At 36.5% G+C, this 24078-nt stretch overlaps 1 protein-coding gene across 4 annotated transcripts in view; it reads right to left on the bottom strand.

Annotated features, from left to right (window-relative positions):
• The window catches only part of DENND4A (DENN domain containing 4A), a 132583-nt gene that overhangs the window by 4013 nt on the left and 104492 nt on the right, over nt 1-24078 (bottom strand). For 3 of the 4 annotated variants that reach the window (XM_060005743.1, XM_060005744.1, XM_060005745.1), the window contains 9 exons: nt 14354-14543; nt 10451-10545; nt 8641-8816; nt 8400-8546; nt 7333-7531; nt 6845-7099; nt 5775-5892; nt 5008-5170; nt 4779-4843 (listed from right to left, as the gene is read on the bottom strand). In XM_060005743.1, the coding sequence (XP_059861726.1) occupies nt 4779-4843; nt 5008-5170; nt 5775-5892; nt 6845-7099; nt 7333-7531; nt 8400-8546; nt 8641-8816; nt 10451-10545; nt 14354-14543 (1408 nt within the window). Of the gene's footprint in view, nt 1-4778; nt 4844-5007; nt 5171-5631; nt 5659-5774; nt 5893-6844; nt 7100-7332; nt 7532-8399; nt 8547-8640; nt 8817-10450; nt 10546-14353; nt 14544-24078 lie in introns of all 4 variants that reach the window. The other variant, XM_069540472.1, reaches the window with a different exon arrangement.

The raw sequence follows: 24078 nt of genomic DNA, 5'->3' as shown, positions 1-24078 counted from the left end.
GGCTGAATAATAGTTCACTGTATGTATATATCCCATTTTGCTTATACACTCATCCTTCAATGGACACTTGGGTTGCTTCCACATTTCAGCTATTATGAATAAGACTGCTATAAACATGAGTATACTAATATCTCTTTGAGACCCTGCTTTCAATTCTTCAGGGTATATACCCAGAAGTGAAATTGTTGGATAATGTGGAAATTCTATATTTAATTTTTTAATGGAAATGCCATATTGTTTTCGACAGCAGCTATACCATTTTATATTACTACTAACAATGCGCAAGGGTTCCAATTTTTTCATATCCTTATTTTCCAGAAAATAACCAACACATAATTTTCTGGGTTTTTGATAGTAGCCATTCTATCTAATGGTATGAGATGGTATCCCATTGTAGTTTTTTTTTTTTTTTTGCGGTACGCGGGCCTCTCACTGTTGTGGCCTCTCCTGTTGTGGAGCACAGGCTCTGGACGCACAGGCTCAGCAGCCATGGCTCACGGGCCTAGCCGCTCCACGGCATGTGGGATCTTCCAGGACCGGGGCATGAACCCGTGTCCCCTGCATCGGCAGGCAGACTCTCAACCACTGCACCACCAGGGAAGCCCTGATACCACCCTTTGATGCACAGAAATCTTTAATTTTCATGATGCCCCATTTGCCTATTTTTTCTTTTGTTGCCTGTACCTTGGGTGTCATATCTAAGAAATCACTGACAAATCCATGTCATGAAGCTTTTGTCTTATGTTTTCTTCTAATAGTTTTATAGTTTTAGGACTCACATTTAGGTATTCAACCCATTTTGAGTTAATTTTTGTATAAGGGTCCAACTTCATTCTTTTGTTAAGTGGATATCCCATTTTCCCAGAACAATTTATTGAAAAGACTGTCTTTACCCCACAGAATGGTCTTGGCATTCTTGTCAAAAATCATTTTTACCATAAATGTGAGGGTTTATTTCTGGGCTGTCTATTCTATTCCACTGGTCTATATGTCTGTCTTTATGCCAGTACCACACTGTTTTGATTACTGTAGCTTTGCTGTAAGTTTTGAAATCAGTTAGTGTGAGTCCTCCAGATTTGTTCTTTTTGAGATTGTTTTGGCTACTTGGGGTCCCTTGAGATTCCATAAATTTTAGGATGGGTTTTTCTATTTCTGTAAAAAACATCATTGGGGTTTTGACAGCAATTGCACTGAATCTGTAGATTGAGTAGTACTGATATCTTAAGCATATTAGTCTTCTAATTTATGAACGTGGGGTATGTTTCCATTCATTCACATGATCTTTAATTTCTTTGAGCAATGTTTGTAATTTTCATTGTACAAGTCTTTCACCTCCTTGGTTAAACAAGCTCCTAAGTATTTTATTCTTTTTGATGCTACTGTAAATGGAATTGCTTTCTTAATTTCATTTTGGATTATTCATTGCTAGTTACAGAAATTCAGCTGATTTTTGTATCTTGATCTTATATCCTACAACCTTGCTGAATTCATTTATTAACTCTAATATTTTGGGATTTTTGTTTTGTTCTATTTTGATCTGGTGTGGAATCTCTAGGGTTTTCTATACATAAGATCATGTTGTTTATAAATATAGTTTAACTTCTTCCTTTCCAATCTGGATGCCTTTTATTTCTTTTTCTTGCCTAGCAGCTCCAGCTAGAACTTCCAGTACAATGTTGAATAAAAGTGGTGGAAGAAGGCATCCTCTTCTTGTTCTGGATCTTAAAGGGAAGACTTCCTGTTTTGCACCATTGAGTATGGTTTTAACTGTGGGTTTTTCACAAATGCCCTTTATCAGGTTGAGGATGTTCCCTTCTATTCCTAGTTTGTTGAATTTTATCAAATGCTTTTTCTGTGTCTATTGAGACATCATGTGGTTTTGTCTTTCATTCTATTAATATGGTGTATTACATTGATGGAGTTTTTTATGTTGAACCAACATTGCATCCCTGGGATAAATCCCACTTTGTCATGGCAAATAATCCTTTCTCTATGTTGCTGGATTTGGTTTACTAGTATTTTGTTGAGGATTTCTGCATCTATATTAATAAGGGATATTGCTCTTTCATTTTCTTTTCTTGTGATGTCTTTGTCTGGGCTTGGTAAGCGTAATTATATTGGCCTAACACATAGAATGAGCTAGGTAGCACTCCTTTTTCTTCTACTTTTTTTGTCAGTGTTCGTGAAGGGTTAGTGTCTTAGTTTGGGCTGCTGTAACAGAATACCACAGACTGGGTGGCTTAAATGATGAACATTTATTTCTCACAGTCTGGAGGCTGGGAAGTCCAAGATCAAGGTGCCAGCAGATGTGGTGACTGGTAAGAGCACTCTTCCTGGTTTGCAGATAGCTGTCATCTCCTTGTATCCTCACGTGGCTGAGAAAGAGAGGGACAGCTCTCTTCTTTTTCTTTTACTTTTCTTTTTGTTTTTTTTGGCTGCACCATGCAGCTTGCGGGATCTTAGTTCCATGACCAGGAATTGAACCTGGGCCACAGCAGTGAAAGTGCTGAGTCCTAACCACTGGACCGCCAGGGAATTCCCTCCTCTTTTTCTTATAAGGATACTAATACCATCTTAGGGGCTCCAACCTCATGATGTAATTACTTTCCAAAGGCTCTACTTCCAAATACTATCATATTAGGGCTTCAATATATATGAATTTGGGGGTAGGGAACACAAACATGCAGTTCATAACAAATGGTATTATCCTTCTTTAAACATCTGGTAGAATTCACCATCTGGTCCTGGGCTTTTCTTTGTGGGACGATTTTTGATTACTAACTCAATCTCTTTACTTGTTATAGGTCTATTAAGATTTTCTATTCTTGAATCAGTTTTATAGTTTATGTCTTTCTAGGAATTTGCCTGTCTCTTCTAGGTTATCTAATTTGTTGGCATATAATTATTTATAATAATTATTTTTATTTCTGTAAGGTCAGTAGGAATATCCCACCTACTTATTTAATTTTTGGCTGCGTTGGGTCTTCATGACTGCATGCAGGCTTTCTCTAGCTGCGGCAAGCGGGGGCTACTCTTCGTTGCAGTGCACGGGCTTCTCACCGCGGTGGCTTCTCATTGCGGAGCACGGGCTCTAGGTGCACAGGCTTCAGTAGTTGTGGCATGTGGGCTCAGTAGTTGTGGTTCGTGGGCCCTAGAGCGCAGGCTCAGTAGTTGTGGTGCACGGACTTAGCTGCTCTGCGGCATGTGGGATCTTCCTGGACCATCGAACCCGTGTACCCTGCCTTGACAGGTGGATTCTGAACCACTGCGTCACCAGGGAAGTCCTGGAATATCACCCCTTTTATCCTAATTTCAGTAATTTGAGTCTTCTCTCTTTTTCTCTTAGTCTAGCTTAAAGGTCTGTCAATTTTGTTGATTTTTTCAAAAACAAACTTTTGATTTCAATGAGTTTCTCGATTTTTAAAAATATTTTCCCTGTTTCTCTATTTTATTTATTTCTGCACTAATATTTATTTCCTTCCTCCTGCTTGCTTTGGGTTTAGTTCGCTCTTCTTTTTCTAGTTTCTTAAGGTAGAAACTGCTTTCACTGAATCTCAAAGTTTTGGTATGTTGTGTTTTTAATTTTCATTTACCTCAAAGTATTGTCTAATTTCTATTATGATTTTTTTGACCAATTTACTATTTAGGACTGTGTTGTTTAATTTCTATATACTTGTGAATTTTTTATTTTCCTTCTATTATTGATTTCTCTTTTCATTGTACTGTGGTTAGAGACCATACTTTGTATGATTTCAAACCTTTTAAATTTACTGAGAGACTTGTTTTATGGCCTAACATTTGGTTTATCCTGGACAATATTCCATGTGCAGTGGAGAAAAATGTGTATTTTGTTGTTGTTGGATGGTGTGTTCTGTAGATGTTTCTTAGGCCTAGTTGGTTTACAGTGCTGTTCAAGTCTTCTATTTCCTTGCTGATCTGCTGCCTAGTTGTTCTATTATGGTTGAATGTCTATATCCCCCTCCAATTCTGTTAGTTTTTACTTCATGTATTTTGGGGCTCTGTTGTTAGTTGTATATATGTTATAATTATTATAAACAATTAATAATTCTTGGTGGATTGACTGTTTCATCATTATACAATGTCCTTCTTTGTCTCTAAAGTCTATCTTTTCTGATATTAATATAGTCACTCTAGCTCCCTTTTTAGTACTATTTGCATGGAGTATCTTTTTCAATCCTTTTACTTTCTATTTGTTACTCTAAAGGAGGCCCAGCACAATAACTGACAGTAGAAGATGATCAACCAAAAATGTTTGAGACCTCCTAAAATATATATTTAGCTACATTACATTTTTTCTGAAACAAGCTTAATGTCATTAGTGATATGACACAATAGTTAAAAGCATGGGATTGGAAATTAAGACTGCTTGGTTCAGATATGGCTCCATTATTGCTGTGAAACCCAAGTTTAAGTCATTTAACCTCTTGGATCCTCAGTTGCCTCAGTAATAAAATGGAAATGATAACAGTACCCAGCTCATAGGGATTTTGAGGATTATATGAGATAAAATATAGAAACTACTTGCTACAGTGTAAGGCACATAATAAGCCCTCAAAAAATGTTAGCTTTCATTATTTATCATTATTATTACCAACATGACCAAAATATCAAAGTATCTTTTACCTTATATTAAAAAAATCAGACACAGTTGTATTATATTAATATAATTTTATATTAAACTAATTAAGACTACCAATATAAAAACACTTGGAAAACTCTACCATGATATATAAATATTACATGTTATGCTGAATTACCTATATCAATGTTTTCTCTTCCCAGTGCCACAAGTGAGAGAAACAGTATTTCTCTATATAAACTCCTAGGGGGAAAAAGAAGTGGAGAAGATATTACTATTCAAACAGTCTATACATATCTACAAAAATTTTTATGTTAATATAAGCGTGAAATATTCTGACAAATCACTCAGCAAACAATATGAATCTGCTTAGAGGAACAATATATTCATTTAAAAGAATGACTTACCTCTGTCTTTTAAAATGAGGACATTTATTCAGTGTCTCTAAAATCTGACTCATTGGTCCATAGACATCATTCATTTTAATGCTTTTTACCATATTTTTCAATAGTTCCTGGTTAAATGAATTATCACCTTTTTGCAGTAAATGGACCATTGGATACTTCTGGGCTGTAAAAGAACAAAAGAGCAGATGAAGAAAAATGTTCTGTGTAGAAAGCAGAATGTAATTAAGCAGCAACTGACAGCTATTTAAAAAGTTACAAAGCAATAAAAATAAATTAAGGGCAATAGATAAAAGAACTGAAATCTAAGAATGAAGTAAGAAGAAAAAAGGAAGAAATAAGACAAATAATGATAAAAATAAGCTTGAAGGCTCAAATACACAATAACTAAAAATACTGTTTTCCTTAATACAGCCCCTGGAAGGAATTTTAAATCAGCAGCCTGGGATGGAGACAAACAAAAAATAAGTACAAAGAAGAGATAGGGACAAGCAATGTGCTAAAAACAAAACTCTACAAAACAAAACCCCTCCAGCACATACACAGCACCACTCAAAAAACAAAAACAAAAACAACCCCTTGACCTCCAAAGACAATAATACTAAAAACATCAAACTTAACACTCACTCTCAAACAAAAGAGTACGATTTTGACCTGTAAGACAAAAAGTAGTGTAAAATAAAAGTCAGTTACACATTAGTTTAGGCTATTTAAAGCAAGTAGAGAGTACTCTCATATGAAGGACATCAACATTCTATGACAGCACTTACTGTGGGCATTCCAGAGGATGTACAACGGCTGTCCTGGATCCTGATGTAATTTCATATTGTCCCACAACATTTGTATTAAAACATATTTACTGTCTTCAGACATACAGTGGCGAGGAATCTGTGTTGAAGAATAAAAAAACATTCATTAATGATCCTTATATGACAATGTTTTGTAAATATTTTATAAAGAGCCTTAAAAATATTTTTTTAGGATGCATGTGTGCAAGAGAGAAAAGAGAACAGAAAAATCACTGATTTGTCTGCATTTTATAACCTACCGAAGGGAGATGACCTGAGTTGAGAAGCCAGCGATCCCTAAAGTAGCAGATTTAACAAAGTACTAAGATCAGTGAGAAAGGGTACCATGAAGGGCTAATCTTGACCAGCTTAATGACTAAGGCTCCACAGAAAGATGAATCCAGGAGCCCCATTCTCCATCAGTTCAAGACCCTAGCGAAGATGCTCTGACTGAGTTAACCTCTCATTCACCATGTACTGAAAATCCAAACACATGCACAATCACAGACATGAAGTACAAGAAGGGAGAAGACAAAGTTCCTGAACTTAGACACTTTGCCATTTAGTGCCAGTGACAGCATATGAAAAAGAAAAAAAATGCTTTAATAGAGCAACATATCAAAAATACGAGTGAACATATAACAAACTACTTAAATGTTAAACAAAAATTCACAGTAAAGTAATGAGAATGGTAGCACATGACTGCGATATGAATTACAGGTGTCCAACTAAAGTGTTAGGCTTATTTCTGAAGGAGGTATGAGGCATGAGTGGGGCAAACTCACAAAGTCTTCTCATAAGAGTCATTTACAGTTTATTCTTGAGGCTATAACAAAAAGTCAAGTCCATTTTGTGTAAACTTTATAAGAAGTCTAAAAAACATGACTGTCTTACTGCTAGACTGTAAGGAGAAAAATTATTTGCAACAACTTTATTGATTCAGATGGTTATTAAAAATATTCAGCATAAAATTACTTTTTTGTCACTAGGAATATGCAAACATTACAATGGTGACAGTAGCACTGGCTTTTAGTTAATTTTTACTCTCATACCTTTGAATACTTGTTACAATGCTCAGAAGAAAGAATCAATCCAGGTAAATTACTGGGTAAGTCAAGACGTCTAAAATACCACACCAGGTTCCAAAAAACAATTGGATGATGGTCCACAAAGTCTGCCACTGTTATTGCATGATCACCTTCATTTTCCAATAAGCTTTCAAGTTCCTTCCATACCACTAAAGGACTAAGATATGGAACAGTGATAGGATCTGGACTTGGGAGGTGCCATTCTAATCCTAAAGAATCCTGTTGAATAAATAAAAACCATAAATAGCAATTACAAGATTGATGATACTAAATCATTAAAAAAAATTCCTGTCGATGATTTCCATATAATTAGAAATGAAAGTGTATCATGTAACAAGACACTCTTCTTAACAATAATAAAATTGAAGCTTGTAAGGCTGTTTAGCACAAGGGGAACAAACTCATATGTAAATTATCAATGTCCAAATTGTAAAAAACACCAAAATACATACTGTAGCTCCTTGTAAAGTAGTTGGCAGGCTGCCTGTAGGAATGAGCTTCTGTCCTCCATTGTCTTCCTTATCCAAGGTGCCATAAGTACTAACACTCCTGGCCATTGGAAATACTGGACATTTTGACAAAGCTGCTTTTGATCTATCAGCAGGGATCTGAATACTTCGGGCACATGTATTTTCGAGCAACTTTGATTTGCTTGGGCATTGAAAAAAGAAAAAAGCGTATCACTGTCTAGATTTACTTTATTTCACTGACCATGTTCTTCTCTTTAGAATCAGAGCTGCACATAGCAAAGTAAAAGGAAGGAAAGATGTTAATCAGGCTTTGGCTGGGAAAAAGGATACAGTTTAAAGTAGCCTAGTCATGTTAATTTCCTTTTTATCCAGTAAACTTTAAATATACAGAGTCATTCATTTGTTCAAAACATTTAGTGGACAACTTTTATACTGCAGGAACCACAGTAGGCCCGAGGATACAAAGCAAAAAAAATAGGCACCTATTCTTTCAGGAGTCAGAGCTAGTGGGAGACAAAGAAAGGGCTATAATAGACCTATGATGAAAGAAGGGACACACACAGATTTGCAGTTTTGCAGTCTAAGCATTCAGGATCAAACAGGTCATGCTAGCCTGCTAGTACTATGTAGGCATTTTCTTTTGCACATGCATTTACCAATATAGCTTCACTTGCCCAGCTATATTTGGTGTATTTGGCACTTCTACAAAATGGAGTCGATTTCCGCATTTGTTTTAAGCACAGACTTATTTGTATTAGGCTTACTGTGTAAGTCTTAGTTTGATTTTATAGTTCATCTATCAGCTCCAAATGTTTTCTTAGATTATTAAATATTCCTAAGTAGAAAATTAAATATTGCAAAGTAGAAGTACCTCAGTACTGACTTAATTCCTCAAGAGAGAGAGATAATTAATTAGGAATAAGAACTTGAGATTAAGAATCTATTATACATAGGAATTTAAACCTTAAAATGGTCAGCTAATTCTTCTGTCATTACTTGAAATGTATAGTATATGTTGTTAAAATATAGTTCCACATAATCATAATTACCTATTTAGATCAAAATTCCCTCGAACAGAGAGAACAGATGTGTCAAGACCAGAGGCTGATGTTGAGATACAAGACTGCCTTGTCTGCCTTGAAAAGGAGGATGGAAAATGCATATTTTCTGTAGACGGGCTTGACTTCAAAAAGTATCTGTAATGTGAATCAAAGGAGCTTTTTGAGAAAAGAGATATTCTAGGAAACATGATCCTTAAACATGAAGGGGAAGAAAAGCATAAATCATTACCTTCCAGGTCGTCTTAAATCTCTTATTTCGATGTTCAGAAAGGGCAAGAAAAGATTGCCACAAAATGGGCAGGTTGTATTGAGATTTGAATCATCTGCTGTCCAGCCAGCCATGATTTCCTCATCATGGACAAGACAATCACAGGTTCTACAACGAGAGCAGCTCGAGATAAGAACCTATGGGAGAAAACAGCATTTTATAAAGTAAGCCGGTTAGTGCAATTACAATTTAAAAACCATTTCAATTCATATATCTACTGGAAAAGTAAAACTCAGAAGGATTCAGAAGTTACAAATGAAGAATGGATTACATTCAGTACATTATATAATATACTCATCTTTAACTATTTCACCTAAGTCTATTCCAAAACTTTTGCCTGAAAGGGAAACTTGCATTTAAGTGAGGATTTTTACCATTATAATTACGTACTATAAAATCTGCCATGATTTTATTAATGGAAAACTAAACCCAAGTATTACTTTGTTAATACACAAAATAGGTACTGGTAATTACATGTTATAGATCTGTGCTACTCAAAGTGTGGTCACCAGTAAGGAGCTGGTCCACAAACTCTTACTGGTTTGTGATGAGCTAAGTGAAGAAACTGAGAAGAGGATTTGGAGACCTGTAAACTAATTGCTGTAACAGCTAAGTCGGTGATCAGTAGATTTTAGAAGAGTAACAGCCATGACAGATTGGAACTTAAAATCAGCAACAAAAAAAACCCTGGTCTGTCACTACAGACAGTTTAAGAAACATTGCTATAGATAAATGTAAATGCTGTCATTACATTAAAATATAGAAATTCCTGAAGCCATCAGAAACTTTGTAAACTGCAACATCAGTGCTCATCATTTATTTTCCAGCTGCATGCAAATTTATTTTCCAAATTTATGCGAATTAGTGTGAAACAGAAACACAAATGTATTTGGAAGCAATTTTTACACAAAAATTAGGGAAAGTTTTTTTTTTTTTTTTTTTTTTTTCTTTTCAGTACGCGGTCCTCTCACTGTTGTGGCCTCTCCCATTGCAGAGCACAGGCTCCGGACGTGCAGGCTCAGCAGCCATGAGTCACGGGCCTAGCCGCTTCGCGGCATGTGGGATCTTCCCGGACTGGGGCACGAACCCGTGTCCCCTGCATCAGCAGGCGGACTCTCAACCACTGCGCCACCTGGGAAGCCCTAGGGAAAGTTTTTAAAGTGTAAAACTATAACCTTTTTATTGCAAGAAAATGGGATACAGCAGCATACCCAGCAGATATCTACATCAAACTGACACAAAGAATGAAAAACATGATGGAAAAAGTTGACACAAATGCCAAAACTGCTCCCTGTATCCTCATCCAAAAAGTGTGCCTGCACAGCAAAATTAGTTACAAGTGTTTAAGTTGTGAAATAGGGACTCCGTGCTTCCACCGCAGGGGGTGCGGGTTCGATCCCTGGTTGGGGAACTAAGATCCCGCATGCCGTGTGGTACGGCCAAAACAAAAAAGAAAAATAAAAGTGTAATAAAAATTCAAAGAGGACATACATAAAACAAGGGGTAAATATAAATACTGGAAATAAAAATGCTTTTGTATGTTGATAAACATGAAAGGAAGTATGGAACTTTTCTAAACAGAAGAAGTCATGTGACTTCAATAATCTGAAATACTAGATAAATTTTAAGTTTATTCAGGAGCAATATACATTCTGAAATTTTCAGATGCCATATATTTCACTTTTTATCACTCTACCAGAGACTATCAGCACTTAAGAAATGTAAATTTTATTAAGTAGTACATGAAGATGTTCTTTTGATTAAATTGTACCTCCATTGCATAGTTCTGGAAGATATTTGTATTACTCATGTTGCAGGAAGATGCCACTTCTGATTTCCCAGGTAAGGCAAACTTGGACAAGGATCCTGTTCATTATTAAAAAACAAAGAGCAAAACCATTAAAATTAACAGAAAGGATATGAGAATCTTTCACTTTCATAAATTCTCTGGTAAAATGTCAAACAGTTTTATTTAAAACTATTTAAGATGATAAAGGTAATTTAAGAAAAAGCAAATAAATAATGAAAAATGTTTTTCAACATATGCCTTTGTGTACACCTAAGGAAATGTGCTTTAATTCATTACTCACTTATTAAGCACTTTGTACAGACTAGAAGGCATTCCAGTTGTTTGTAATTACTGTTTTGCTGTTTCTATTCTTACATGTTTTAGATAAAAGAAAGTGTTTAGTTCTAAGATCTAAAAAGTATAAAATAGCTGATCTTATTTCAGATCATGAAAAGAATTACCGGCAACTCTCTGCCTTATAAGGATCTTTAAAATCTGGAACAGTACTCTTGCTTTTAAACACTAGGGAAGAGTTTCCAAGTACATTCTTAAGAGCAAAGGGATATTAGCAGGTATTAAAATGACAACAAAATAAGGGCAGTTCTGTGGTCAAGTCAATTGCTGACAGTGGCTATATCTAGTTAGGAAAACTGGAAGTAATCAATACATTTTCTATACTTTTTTTTTCCCAGTAGTTACTACATTTTATGAATGAACAATGGTATTTTTATAAATATAAAGGTTAAAAAAAAGTAACAGTATAAACTATCAGTTCCAAGAAATAGAGAGGATAGGAAATCATGTTAAACACCACCATGGGGATGCATAATCCAGACTAATGATCTGATTGCTTCAGCAAATAAATGACAAGGGAGAAAAAAAAGATAGCTCTAGAGCTTCCTCTAGCCCTAGGCTCTGCCACACAGACAAGCAGAGAGGTGGAGAGAGAGCTGAAGCTTTACATCATCCTTGAAGATGATTAGAAATGGTGGCAACTAGAGTTCTTTCCTGATGGTCCCCCAATAACCTTCTGTAATCCCCGTCTGCTAAAGCTAGTTCAAAATTGCTATCAGCCTTGACTAATTCAGTCATTTATGTGGGCAGCCTACCTCTTATATCTCATCAATCTACAGCACAGAATAAATATTCTTTTTAGCAAATACGAATCAGGTTGTGAGGTAAGTCTTATTTACTTAGCTCAATAAACAGTTCTTGCATGTTAGAAAAAAAAATAAGAGGCTGGGAACTAATCACCTGATTTCTTCATGAATATACGAAAGGGGGAAAAAACAGGGAACAAAGATGAGAGGAAGTTAGTAGACATATCAAACAAATGCAACAAGTGGACCTTGTTTGGGTCTCAATTTGAACAAACCACCTATAAAAAGAGTTTTGTGAGATAGTTGTGAAAATTTAAGTATATATTTTATATAAGATATATGATAAATATTGTCACATTAAAAATATGATAATACTACAATTTTGTTTTGAAAACAAATGAATGCTTCACAAAAGATACTGTATGAGTCCATAACATGTTCAAAAATGGCCATGCTGACATACAGTGTTAGAAGATGATGTTCATCTGTGAAGGGAGTGGTGAGTAGATGTGGTTATGAGAGGGGGTTCTGGATGCTGTTTATGTTGTGTTTCTTTCTTTTTTCTCCACCCCCCGCAAACATTATTTATTTGGCTGCACCAGGTCTTAAGCTGCATTATGCAGGAGCTTCATTGCGGCATGCAGGCTCTTTAGTTGTGGCATGTGGGATCTAGCTTCCTGACCAGGGATCGAACCCAGGCCCCCTGCATTGGGAGCAAAGAGTCTTAACCACTGGACCACCAGGGAAGTCCCAAGGTTCTGCCTCTTAATCTGATACTGGTTAATCAGTTGTCCTCAATTTGTGAAATGTACAGTGTTTACATACATAAAAATGTACACACTACATGTATAACATAGAGTAAATAATACATGTATTAAATAAACTTTAATAAAAAGTTACAAAGATATAACATTAAAGTCCTTATGTTTTAGATATATCAATACATGTTGAAGTATTTATGAATAAAATTATATATTGTTTGGGATTTACTTTAAAATAATCCAGTGGGGAAGGAAAAAATGTTGGCAGCAGAAGAGAGGTGGAAAAGATAAAACAAGATTGGCCATTTGTTGATAGTTGCTGAAGTTGTGTGAAGGGTACGTGGGAGTTCATTGTGCTATTCCTTCTACTTTTGTGATTGACTATTTCCACAATAAAAGCTTTTTAAAGTAGCAAAGATGCAAATTTGAAAAACATTATAATGCATTCATTCCTCACATCATATAACAGGATAACTTTCAAATGGATTAAATATTTAAATCAGGGGTCAAATCTATTTTTGTATGACCACAAACTCAGAATAATTTTAACATTTTAAAGCACTGTTAAAAAAAAGAAAAAGACAAAAAAGAATATGTGACAGAGATGTATGTGGCCCACAAAACCTAAACTATTTACAATATAGCCCTTTACAGAAAAAGTCTGCTGACTCCAGAAAATGTTAAAAAGGAAATCAGAGAAGTATGAGAAGAAAACAGTGGTGAGCCTAGGGAAGGGGAAATCTTTCCTAATAACTCAAAATCCAGAAGCAATAGGGCAAAAACTGATAAATTTGATGACATAAAATTAAAAAGTTTTATGTGGGGAAAATAAAAATCCCTGAACTTGACAAACTTGGAAAAAGCATCTGCCACTTATATAAGAGACAAAGGATTAATTCCCTAACATAAAAAAGAGCTATTAAAACTTAAAAAAAGTGGGGAGGACCAAAAAGTGAAAGTGAAATGTAGGCAAAGGACAGTTCACAGAAAAAGAAACACAAATAGTCCTTAAACACATAAATGGATATGCAACTTAATTTATAAGATAAAGAAAAATGAAAACTAAATTGAAATACATTCTTCACCTATCAGATGGCAAAAATCTGAAAAGTGTGCTAACATATTTTCTTCACAAGGCTGTGGGGAAATAGGTATTCTTTTTTTTTTGCGGTATGCGTGCCTCTCACTGCTGTGGCCCCTCCCGTTGCGGAGCACAGGCTCCATACGTGCAGACTCAGCGGCCATGGCTCACGGACCCAGCCGCTCCGCGGCATGTGGGATCTTCCCGGACCAGGGCACGAACCCGTGTCCCCTGCATCGGCAGGTGGACTCTCAACCACTGCGCCACCAGGGAAGCCCAAAATAGGTATTCTTATATACTACCTGTGGGAATACAAAACAGTATACCCCTGAGGAAGGAACCTGGCAATATCACTTCAAGGAAAAACTTGGAAGTATCTTCCAAAAATACCCTGGCAAAAGTATAATATGACATATATGCATCACAGTATTATTTATAACAGTTAAACACTGAGAACTTAAAGTCCATCAACAGGGAAGTGGTTAAAATAAACCAATACATCCACACATGATGAACAATGCAACCGTAAAAATGAATGAGGGACAACACTATGTGATGATATGGAATGCTCTTCAGCATATAGTGTTAAGTGAAAAAAGCAAGGAACAGTTAAGTGTTTATAGCATGTTACCTTTTGAGTAAGAAGACAAGGAGGTATTAAGAACACACAAACACACACATACTTTTTAAAACACATTAAAAAAAAGCACATTAAAAAAAGCAACAATGAAAGGATAAATCAAAATGAATAAAAATGGCTACCTCTAGGGACAGTAACAAACCAAGATTAAGGGATGAGGATGGAAGCAGCTAGACTTCTCTGAAAGTGCCGTGGTTCTGTATTGTTTTGAGCCATGCAAATCTTTTACAAAATTAAACATAAAGGAGAAAAAGTAAAGGTACCACAAATCAAATGCAGTATGACCGAGCTGTTTGGACAAACCTTCTAAGGAGGAAGAACCTTCCAGGCTTGTTCTGCTGAAATCAATTCCCTTAGTCCCTGCAGTGGCACTGCTTTCCTGGCAAGAAGTGGCTCCTTCCAACTCGTGGCAGACATCTTCATCTGTTAAAGAGGTAGATTCAGAATCCTGGGCTCCCACTGAAGAAAGACTGGTACGATCAGAACTTTGATCCTAAGGACATAATTATAAGCTTAATTTCCTTCATATTTAAAGTTAGTTATTTAAAAGTTCACTTCAAAGGCAGAGGAAACGCCTAATTACTCAGATGATCAGTTAACTAACATTACAACTTCTAGTGGAAAAAAAACCCCAACCAATTTTACAAGGGCATACTGGACAAACATGAGCTGGAGATCAATTTTTAAGACAGCATTTCTTAGTTAGATCAAAGCAGATACCTGTTAGTTAGATAACTGCTAACTTGAAGTCTTTGTTTATTGTTACTTTTCTTCCCTGCAAATCCCAGCCCAGGATGATACCATTAGAAAATTACATTTTAATCTCTTTTAATTTCATTTATGTTTACATTTTATTCTTTTCCATAACAATCCAGGTTTCAAAGACATGTATTTCTAGTTTTCATTTTTGAGAACACCAAAGTAGAAGTATTTTTTCCTGGTTACACCAGTAATATGTAAGAAAATTTGATAGACTTTTGTATGAAGAAAAAAATTTTTTTTAATAACTGTAATTCCACTACCCAGATAATACACAGGTGTGTGTGTGTATGTGTTACTGAGTTACTTTTAATATTACTTGAAAATTTTTATTGGCTTTTTGGCTATATCTCATTGTGTTTTTTATTTAGTGGGTGCTCTAGGGATTGCAATACATATACCTAATCATTTACAGTTGACTTAAAATTAGTATTGTACCACTTCATATATAATAATATACCGATAACGAATGTCAGTAGGGTGAGTCTCTTAATCACTATGAAACCTCTACACATACTGAAAACCCCATGAGATAACGTTCAAATTTTTGTTTTGTCCAACTGCAAGTATTTTAAGGAATTTAAAAAGGTTTTAAGGGACTTCCCTGGTGGTGCAATGGTTAAGAATCCGCCTGCCAGAGCAGGGGACGTGGGTTCGAGCCCTGGTCCAGGATGATCCCATATGCTATGGAGCAACTAAGCCCATGCGCCACAACTACTGAGCCTGTGCTCTAGAGCCCGAGAGCCACAACTACTGAAGCCTGTGTGCCTAGAGCCCATGCTCTGCAACAAGAGAAGCCACCGCAATGAGAAGCCCACGCACCACAACGAAGAGTAGCCCCCACTCGCTGCAACTAGAGAAAGCCCCCGTGCAGCAATGAAGACCCAATGCAGCCCAAAATAAATAAATTAAAAAAAAAAGAATATATATGTGTATATAGCTGAATCACTGTGCTGTATACCTGAAACTAACACGACACTGTAAATCAACCATACTTCAGTAAAAATTAAAAAAAAAAAGGTTTTAAAAAAGGGGTCTTATAGAGATTGGTTCAAGATGACGGAGTAGAAGGACATGCTCTCACTCCCTCCTGCGAGAACACCGGAATCACAACTAACGGCTGAACAATCACTGACAGAAAGACACTGGAAATCACCAAAAAAAGATATCCCACAATCAAAGACAAAGAAGAAGCCACAACGAGACGGTAGGAGGGGCACAATCACAATAAAGTCAAATCCCATAACTGCTGGGTGGGTGACTAACAAACTGGAGAACACTTATACCACAGAAGTTCACCCGCTAGAGTGAAGGTTCTGAGCCCCACGTCAGGCTTCCCAACCTGGGGGTCCAGCAACGGGAGGAGGAATTCCTAGAGAAACAGACTTTGAAGGCTAGTGGGATTTGACTGTAGGAATTCGACAGGACTGGGGGAAACAGAGACTCCACTCTTGGAGAGCACACACAAAGTAGTGTGTCCATCGGGACCCAGGGGAAGGAGCAGTGACCCCAAATAAGACTGAACCAGACCTACCTGCTAGTGTTGGAGGGGCTCCTGCAGAGGTGGGGGGGTGGCTCTGTCTCACTGTGAGGACAAGGACACTGGCAGCAGAAGTCCTGGGAAGTACTCCTTGACGTGAGCCCTCCCAGAGTCAGCGATTAGCATCACCAAAGAGACTGGGTAGGCTCCAGTGTTGGGTTGCCTCAGGCCAAAGAACCAACAGGGAGGGAACCCCGCCCCACCCATCAACAGTCAAGTGGATTAAAGTTTTACTGAGCTCTGCCCACCAGAGCAACAGTCAGCTCTACCCACCACCAGTCCCTCCCATCAGGAAACTTACACAAGCCTCTTAGATAGCCTCATCCACCAGAGGGCAGACAGCTGAAGCCAAGAAAAACTACAGTCCTGCAGCCTGTGGAACAAAAACCACATTCACAGAAAGACAGACAAGATGAAAAGGCAGAGGGAACAAGATAAAATCCCAGAAAAACAACTAAATGAGGTGGACATAGGCAACCTTCCAGAAAAAGAATTCAGAATAATGATAGGATGATCCAGGATATCGGAAAAAGAATGGAAGCAAAGATCGAGAAGATGCAAGAAATGTTTAACGAAGACCTGGAAGAATTAAAGAACAGAGATGAACCATACAATAACTGAAATGAAAACTACACTAGAAGGAATCAATAGCAGAATAACTAAGGCAGAAGAACGGATAAGCGACCTGGAAGACAGGATGGTGAAATTCACTGCTGTGGAACAGAATAAAGAAAAAAAGAATGAAAAGAAATGAAGACAGCCTAAGAGACCTCTGGGACAACATTAAATGCAACAACATTCACATTATAGGGGTCCCAGAAAGAGAAGAGAGAGAGAAAGGACCCAAGAAAGTATTTGAAGAGATTATAGTCAAAAACTTCCCTAACATGGGAAAGGAAATAGCCACCCAAGTCCAGGAAGTGCAGAGAGTCCCATACAGGATAAACCCAAGGAGAAACACACCGAGACACATAGTAATCAAATTGGCAAAAATTAAAAACAAAGAAAAATTATTGAAAGCAGCAAGGGAAAAACGACAAATAACATACAAGGGAACTCCCATAAGGTTAACAGCTGATTTCTCAGCAGAAACTCTACAAGCCAGAAGGGAGTGGCATGATATACTTAAAGTGATGAAAGGGAAGAAGCTACAACCAAGATTACTCTACCCGGCAAGGATCTCATTCAGATTCAACAGAGAAATCAAAAGCTTTACAGACAAGCAAAAGCTAAGAGAATTCAGCACCACCAAACGAGCTCTACAACAAATGCTAAAGGAACTTCTCTAAGTGGGAAACAGAAGAAAAGGACCTACAAAAACAAACCCAAAACAATTAAGAAAATGCTCATAGGAACATACATTATCGATAATTACCTTAAACGTGAATGGATTAAATGCTCCAACCAAAAGACACAGACTTGCTGAATGGATACAAAAACAAGACCCATATATATGCTGTCTACAAGAGACCCACTTCAGCCCTAGGGACACATACAGACTGAAAGTGAGGGGATGGAAAAAGATATTTCATGCAAATGGAAATCAAAAGAAAGCTGGAGTAGCTATACTCATATCAGATAAAATAGACTTTAAAATAAAGAATGTTACAAGAGACAAGGAAGGACACTACATAATGATCAAGGGATCAATCCAAGAAAAAGGTGTAACAATTATAAATATATATGCACACAACATAGGAGCACCTCAATACGTAAGGCAACTGCTAACAGCTATAAAAGAGGAAATCGACAGTAACACAATAATAGTGGGGGACTTTAATGCCTCACTTAAACCAATCGACAGATCATCCAAACAGAAAATTAATAAGGAAACAGAAGCTTTAAATGACACAATAGACCAGACAGATTTAATTGATATTTATAGGACATTCCATCCAAAAACAGCAGATTACACTTTCTTCTCAAGGGCAAACAGAACATTCTCCAGGATGGATCATAACTTGGGTCACAAATCAAGCCTCAGTAAATTTAAGAAAACTGAAATCATATCAAGCATCTTTTCTGACCATGATGCTATGAGATTAGAAATCAATTACAGGGAAAAAAACGTAAAAAACACAAACACATGGAGGCTAAACAATCGTTACTAAATAACCAAGAGATCACTGAAGAAATCAAAGAGGAAATCAAAAAATACCGAGAGACAAATGCCAATGAAAACATGATGATCCAAAAACCTATGCGATGCAGCAAAAGCAGTTCTAAGAGTGAAGTTTATACCTATACAAGCTTACCTCAAGAAAAATCTCAAATAAACAATCTAACCTTACACCTAAAGGAACTAGAGAAAGAAGAACAAAGAAAACTCAAAGTTAGCAGAAGGAAAGAAATCATAAAGATCAGAGCAGAAATAAATGAAATAGAAACAAAGAAAACAATAGCAAAGATCAATAAAACTAAAAGCTGGTTCTCTGAGAAGATAAACAAAATTGGTAAACCATTAGCCAGACTCATTAAGAAAAAGAGGGAGAGGATTCAAATCAATAAAATTAGAAGTGAAAAAGGAGAAGTTACAACAGACACCGCAGAAATACAAAGCATCCTAAGAAACTACTACAAGCAACTCTATGCCAATGATATGCACAACCTGGAAGAAATGGACAAATTCTTAGAAAGGTATAACCTTCCAAGACTGAACCAGGAGGAAACAAAATATGAACAGACCAATCACAAGTAATGAAATTGAAACTATGATTAAAAATCTTCCAACAAACAAAAGTCCAGGACCAGATGGCTTCACAGGTGAATTCTATCAAACATTTAGAGAAGAGCTAACACCCATCCTTCTCAAACTCTTCCAAAAATTTGCAGAGGAAGGAACACTCCCAAACTCATTCTATGAGGCCACCATCACCCATACCAAAACCAGACAAAGATACTACAAAAACAGAAAATTACAGAATATCACTGATGAATATAGATGCAAAAATCCTCAACAAAATACTAGCAAACAGAATCCAACAACACATTAAAAGGATCATACACCATGATCAAGTGGGATTTATCCCAGGGATGCAAGGATTCTTCAATATACGGAAATCAATCAATGTGATACACCATATTAACAGACTGAAGAATAAAAACCATATGATCATCTCAATAGATGCAGAAAAAGCTTTTGACAAAATTCAACACCGCTGGATAAAAAAACCCTCCAGAAAGTGGGCATAGAGGGAACCTACCTCAGCATAATAAAGGCCATATATGACAAACCCACAGCAAGCATCATTCTCAATGGTGAAAAACTGAAAGCATTTCCTCTAAGATCAGGAACAAGACAAGGATGTCCACTCTCACCCTTATTATTCAACATAGTTTTGGAAGTCCTAGCCATGGCAATCAGAGAAGAAAAAGAAATAAAAGGAATACAAATTGGAAAAGAAGAAGTAAAACTGTCACTGTTTGCAGATGACATGATACTATACATAGAGAATCCTAAAGATGCCACCAGACAACTACTAGAGCTAATCAATGAATTTGGTAAAGTTTCAGGATACAAAATTAATGCACAGAAATCTCTTGCATTCCTATATATTAATGATGAAAAATCTGAAAGAGAAATTAAGGAAACACTTCCATTTACCACTGCAACAAAAAGAATAAAATATCTAGGAATAAACCTACCTAGGGAGACCAAAGACCTGTATGCAGAAAACTGTAAGATACTGACGGAAGAAATTAAAGATGATACCAACAGATGGAGAGATATACCATGTTCTTGGATTGGAAGAATCAATATTGTGAAAATGACTATACTACCTAAAGCAATCTACAGATTCAGTGCAATCCCTATCAAATTACCAATGGCATTTTTTACAGAACTAGAACAAAAAATCTTAAAATTTGTATGGAGACAGAATAGCCAAAGCAGTCTTGAGGGCAAAAAGTGGAGCTGGAGGAATCAGACTGCCTGACTTCAGACTATAATACAAAGCTACAGTCATCAAGACAATATGGTACTGGCACAAAAACAGAAATATAGATCAACCCACACACCTATGGTCAACTAATCTATGACAAAGGAGGCAAGGATATAAAATGGAGACAAGACAGTGTCTTCAACAAGTGGTGTTGGGAAAACTGGACAGCTACGTTTAAAAGAATGAAATTAGGGCTTCCCTGGTGGTGCAGTGGTTTAGAGTCCGCCTGCCGATGCAGCGGTCATGGGTTTGTGCCCCGGTCCAGGAAGATCCCACATGCTGTGGAGTGACTAGGCCCGTGAGGCATGGCCACTGAGCCTGCGCTTCCGGAGCCTTTGCTCCGCAACGGGAGAGGCCACAACAGTGAGAAGCCCACGTACGGCAAAAAAAAAAAAAAAAAAAAAAAGAATGAAATTAGAACACTCCCTAACACCATACACAAATATAAACTCAAAATAGATTAGAGACCTAAATGTAAGATTGGACACTATAAAACTCAGAGGAAAACATAGGAAGAACACTCTTTGACATAAATCACAGCAAGATCTTTTTTGATCCACCTCCTAGAGTAATGGAAATAAAAACAAAAATAAACAAATGGGACCTAATGAAACTTAAAAGCTTTTGCACAGCAAAGGAAACCATAAACAAGATGAAAAGACAACCCTCAGAATGGGAGAAAATATCTGCAAACGAATCAAGGGACAAAGGATTGATCTCTAAAATATATAAACAGCTCATGCAGCTCAATATTAATAAAACAAACAAACCAATCCAAAAATGGGCAGAAGACCTAAATAGACATTTCTCCAAAGAAGACATACAGATGTCCAAGAAGCACATCAAAAGCTGCTCAACATCACTAATTATTAGAGAAATGCTAATCAAAACTACAATGAGGTATCACCTCACACCAGTCAGAATGGGCATCATCAGAAAATCTACAAACAACAGATGCTGGAGAGGGTGTGGAAAAAAGGGAACCCTCTTGCACTGTTGGTGGGAATGTAAATTGATACAGCCACTATGGAGAACAGTATGGAAGTTCCTTAAAAAACTAAAAATAGAATTACCATATGACCCAGCAATCCCACTACTGGGCATATACCCAGAGAAAACCATAATTAAAAAAGACACATGTACCCCAATGTTCATTGCAGCACTATTTACAATAGCCAGGTCATGGAAGCAACCTAAATGCCCACCGACAGACGACTGGATAAAGGAGATTTGGTATATATATATACAATGGAATATTACTCAGCATAAAAGGGAACGAAATTGGGTCATTTGTAGAGACGTGGATGGATCTAGAGACTGTCATAGAAAGTGAAGTAATTCAGAAAGAGGAAAAACAAATATCGTACATTAACGTATATATGTGGAACCTAGAAAAATGGTACAGATGAACTGGTTTGCACGGGAGAAATTGAGAGACAGATGTAGAGAACAAACGTATGGACACCAAGGCAGGAAAGCGGCTGGGAGTGGGATGAATTGGGAGATTGGGATTGCCATGAATACACTGATGTGTATAAAATGGATGACTAATAAGAACCTGCTGTATTAAAAAAAAAAAAGGGGGGGTCTTTCATATTAACCTGATATTTACCATCTATTTTGCTCTTTCTTCATTTCCAAAGACCCAGATTTCTTTGTGGTATAATTTTTCCTCAGCCTGAAGAACTTCCTTTAGCATATTTTATACAGCAGGTCTGCTAGTCATGAATTCTTTTCCTTTATCTGAAAATGTTTTTATTTCACCTTCACCCCCTAAAGAATATTTTCACTGGATATGGAATTCTGGGTTGACAGGCCTTTTCTTCAACAGGTTAAAAGTGTTGTTCCACTGTATTCTTCCCTCCACAGATTATGATGAAAACAAGTGGCCATTCAAATCCTTATTCCTCTGTAGGTAATGTGTCATTTTTGTTTAGTAGCATTCAAGATACTATTCTTTTTTTTTTCTAGCAGTTATTTTTTATTAGAAATGGTATCTTTGGTTATTAACAGTTTGCTTTTATGTATATATAGGTGTTGTTTTCTTTGAGTTTATCCTGTCTATAGTTTACTGAGTATCTGCAAATCTAAATCTTTTACTGAATTTGGGAAATTTTATCCATTATTTCTTCAAATATTTTTCCTACCATAATCTCTTTCTCCAATTCTTTTGGAATCCCAATTTTATGTTATACATTTTGATATTGTCCCACAAGTCTCTGAGGCTCTGTTCATTTTTATAAAGTCTCTCTCTGTTCTTCCAACAGCATAATTTCTGTTACTTAATCTTTAAGTTCAATGACTCTCCTTTGTCATCTCCATTCTGCTACTGAACCCATCCAATAAGTTTATTTCAGAGTGTATTTTTTATGATAAAATTTTTTGACAAATAATTTTTCTGGTTAAGAGTTCCTTTCTTTTCTTATTTGAAATGTGTTTTTTCTTTACTTCAGGGAATCTAGTTATAATAGCTGCTTTAAAGTTTCCATCTGATAATTCCAACATCTGGGTTATCTCAGGGTTGTCTTTCCCTTGAGAATTAGTCACATTTTCCTGGTTCAAGTAATTTTGGATTTTATTTTGGACACCATGAATGTTATGCTGTGTAGTCTGGGTACTTTTATAATCTCTTGGAGAATGTTGAGCTATTGTATTAGCAGGCAGTCAACTAAGTTATGTTCAGATTGTAATTTGTGTTTTGATTTTTGTAGGTGGTGATTTAATCCCCAGTTTAATTCTCTAAGCCTTGTCCATGCTGGTCTGCATCTATCCCATGTATGTGTAGCTCAAGGGTGAGGCTCAGACTTGTGTGGGCCACACACAGAATTAGGAATCCTTCTTTCACAGATTCCCCTCATACTCTCCAGCCCACAGAGGCTCCCTTCTCTGGTTCCTCTGTCCAGGAAATATGGGGATTCACTTGAAGTTTTAGCTGCCAGGGATGCCATGCCATACTGTGACTGGGACCTGCTCTTGGAGCAAAAATGTATGAGAAAGAAAATGGGAAAATTTCCCCACAATCTGATGCTTTTATTTTTCAGAATCTTAGATAGTTTTTTTTGTATTTTGTTTGGAGTTTTTAGTTGTAAATCAGTGGGAGGGACAGGCTTTAGTAGTCTTATGTTACCACAGTGGAACTAAAGCTCTCACCCAAATTTTTAAAGAGTATTTTTGCTGGGTACAGAAAAACAGGTTGGCAGTCATTTTCTTTCAGTACTCTAAAGATGTCTTTCCAGTGTCTTTTGACATCAAATTTTCTATTCAGAAGACAACTGTCAGCTTTCTTACTGCTGCTCTTTTGAAGGTAATAGCTCTCTCTTCTTTGGCTCCTTTTTGGATTTTCTCTTCGTATTTCATTTTCATCTATTTTAACATAAGATGTCTAAGTATAGGGTGTTTTTTTGGTTTTTTTGCATTTATTCTGCTTGACATTTGTAGATCTTCTAAATATGTGAGTGACATCTTTAATCACTTTTGGAAAATTCTTGGCAATTAGCTTTTTAAATGTTCCTTCTACCCCTTTTTTTCTTCTTCTTCTGGAACTAAATTACATCAATGTTAGGCATTTTCACTAAACCCCACATTTTTTCCTGTATTTTCCAATGTTTTTTCCCTGTCTGTATTTCAGTGTGATATTTTCTACTAACTTCCCAACTAGTTTACTAATCTTTCTTCTCCTGTTTTTTTTTTTTTTTTGTCTTTTAAATCTAACTACAGCTTTCTTAATTTCGCATCTTTTTCAGTTCTAGAATTTACACTGGTTCTTTTCAAAAGATAATTACCTGGTG

Source organism: Delphinus delphis, chromosome 2 (assembly GCF_949987515.2).
Source record: "Delphinus delphis chromosome 2, mDelDel1.2, whole genome shotgun sequence".
NCBI classification, from domain to species: domain Eukaryota; kingdom Metazoa; phylum Chordata; class Mammalia; order Artiodactyla; family Delphinidae; genus Delphinus; species Delphinus delphis.
The sequence above is the reverse complement of the archived record's forward strand: the minus strand, read 5'-3'. Positions and strand labels throughout refer to the sequence as shown.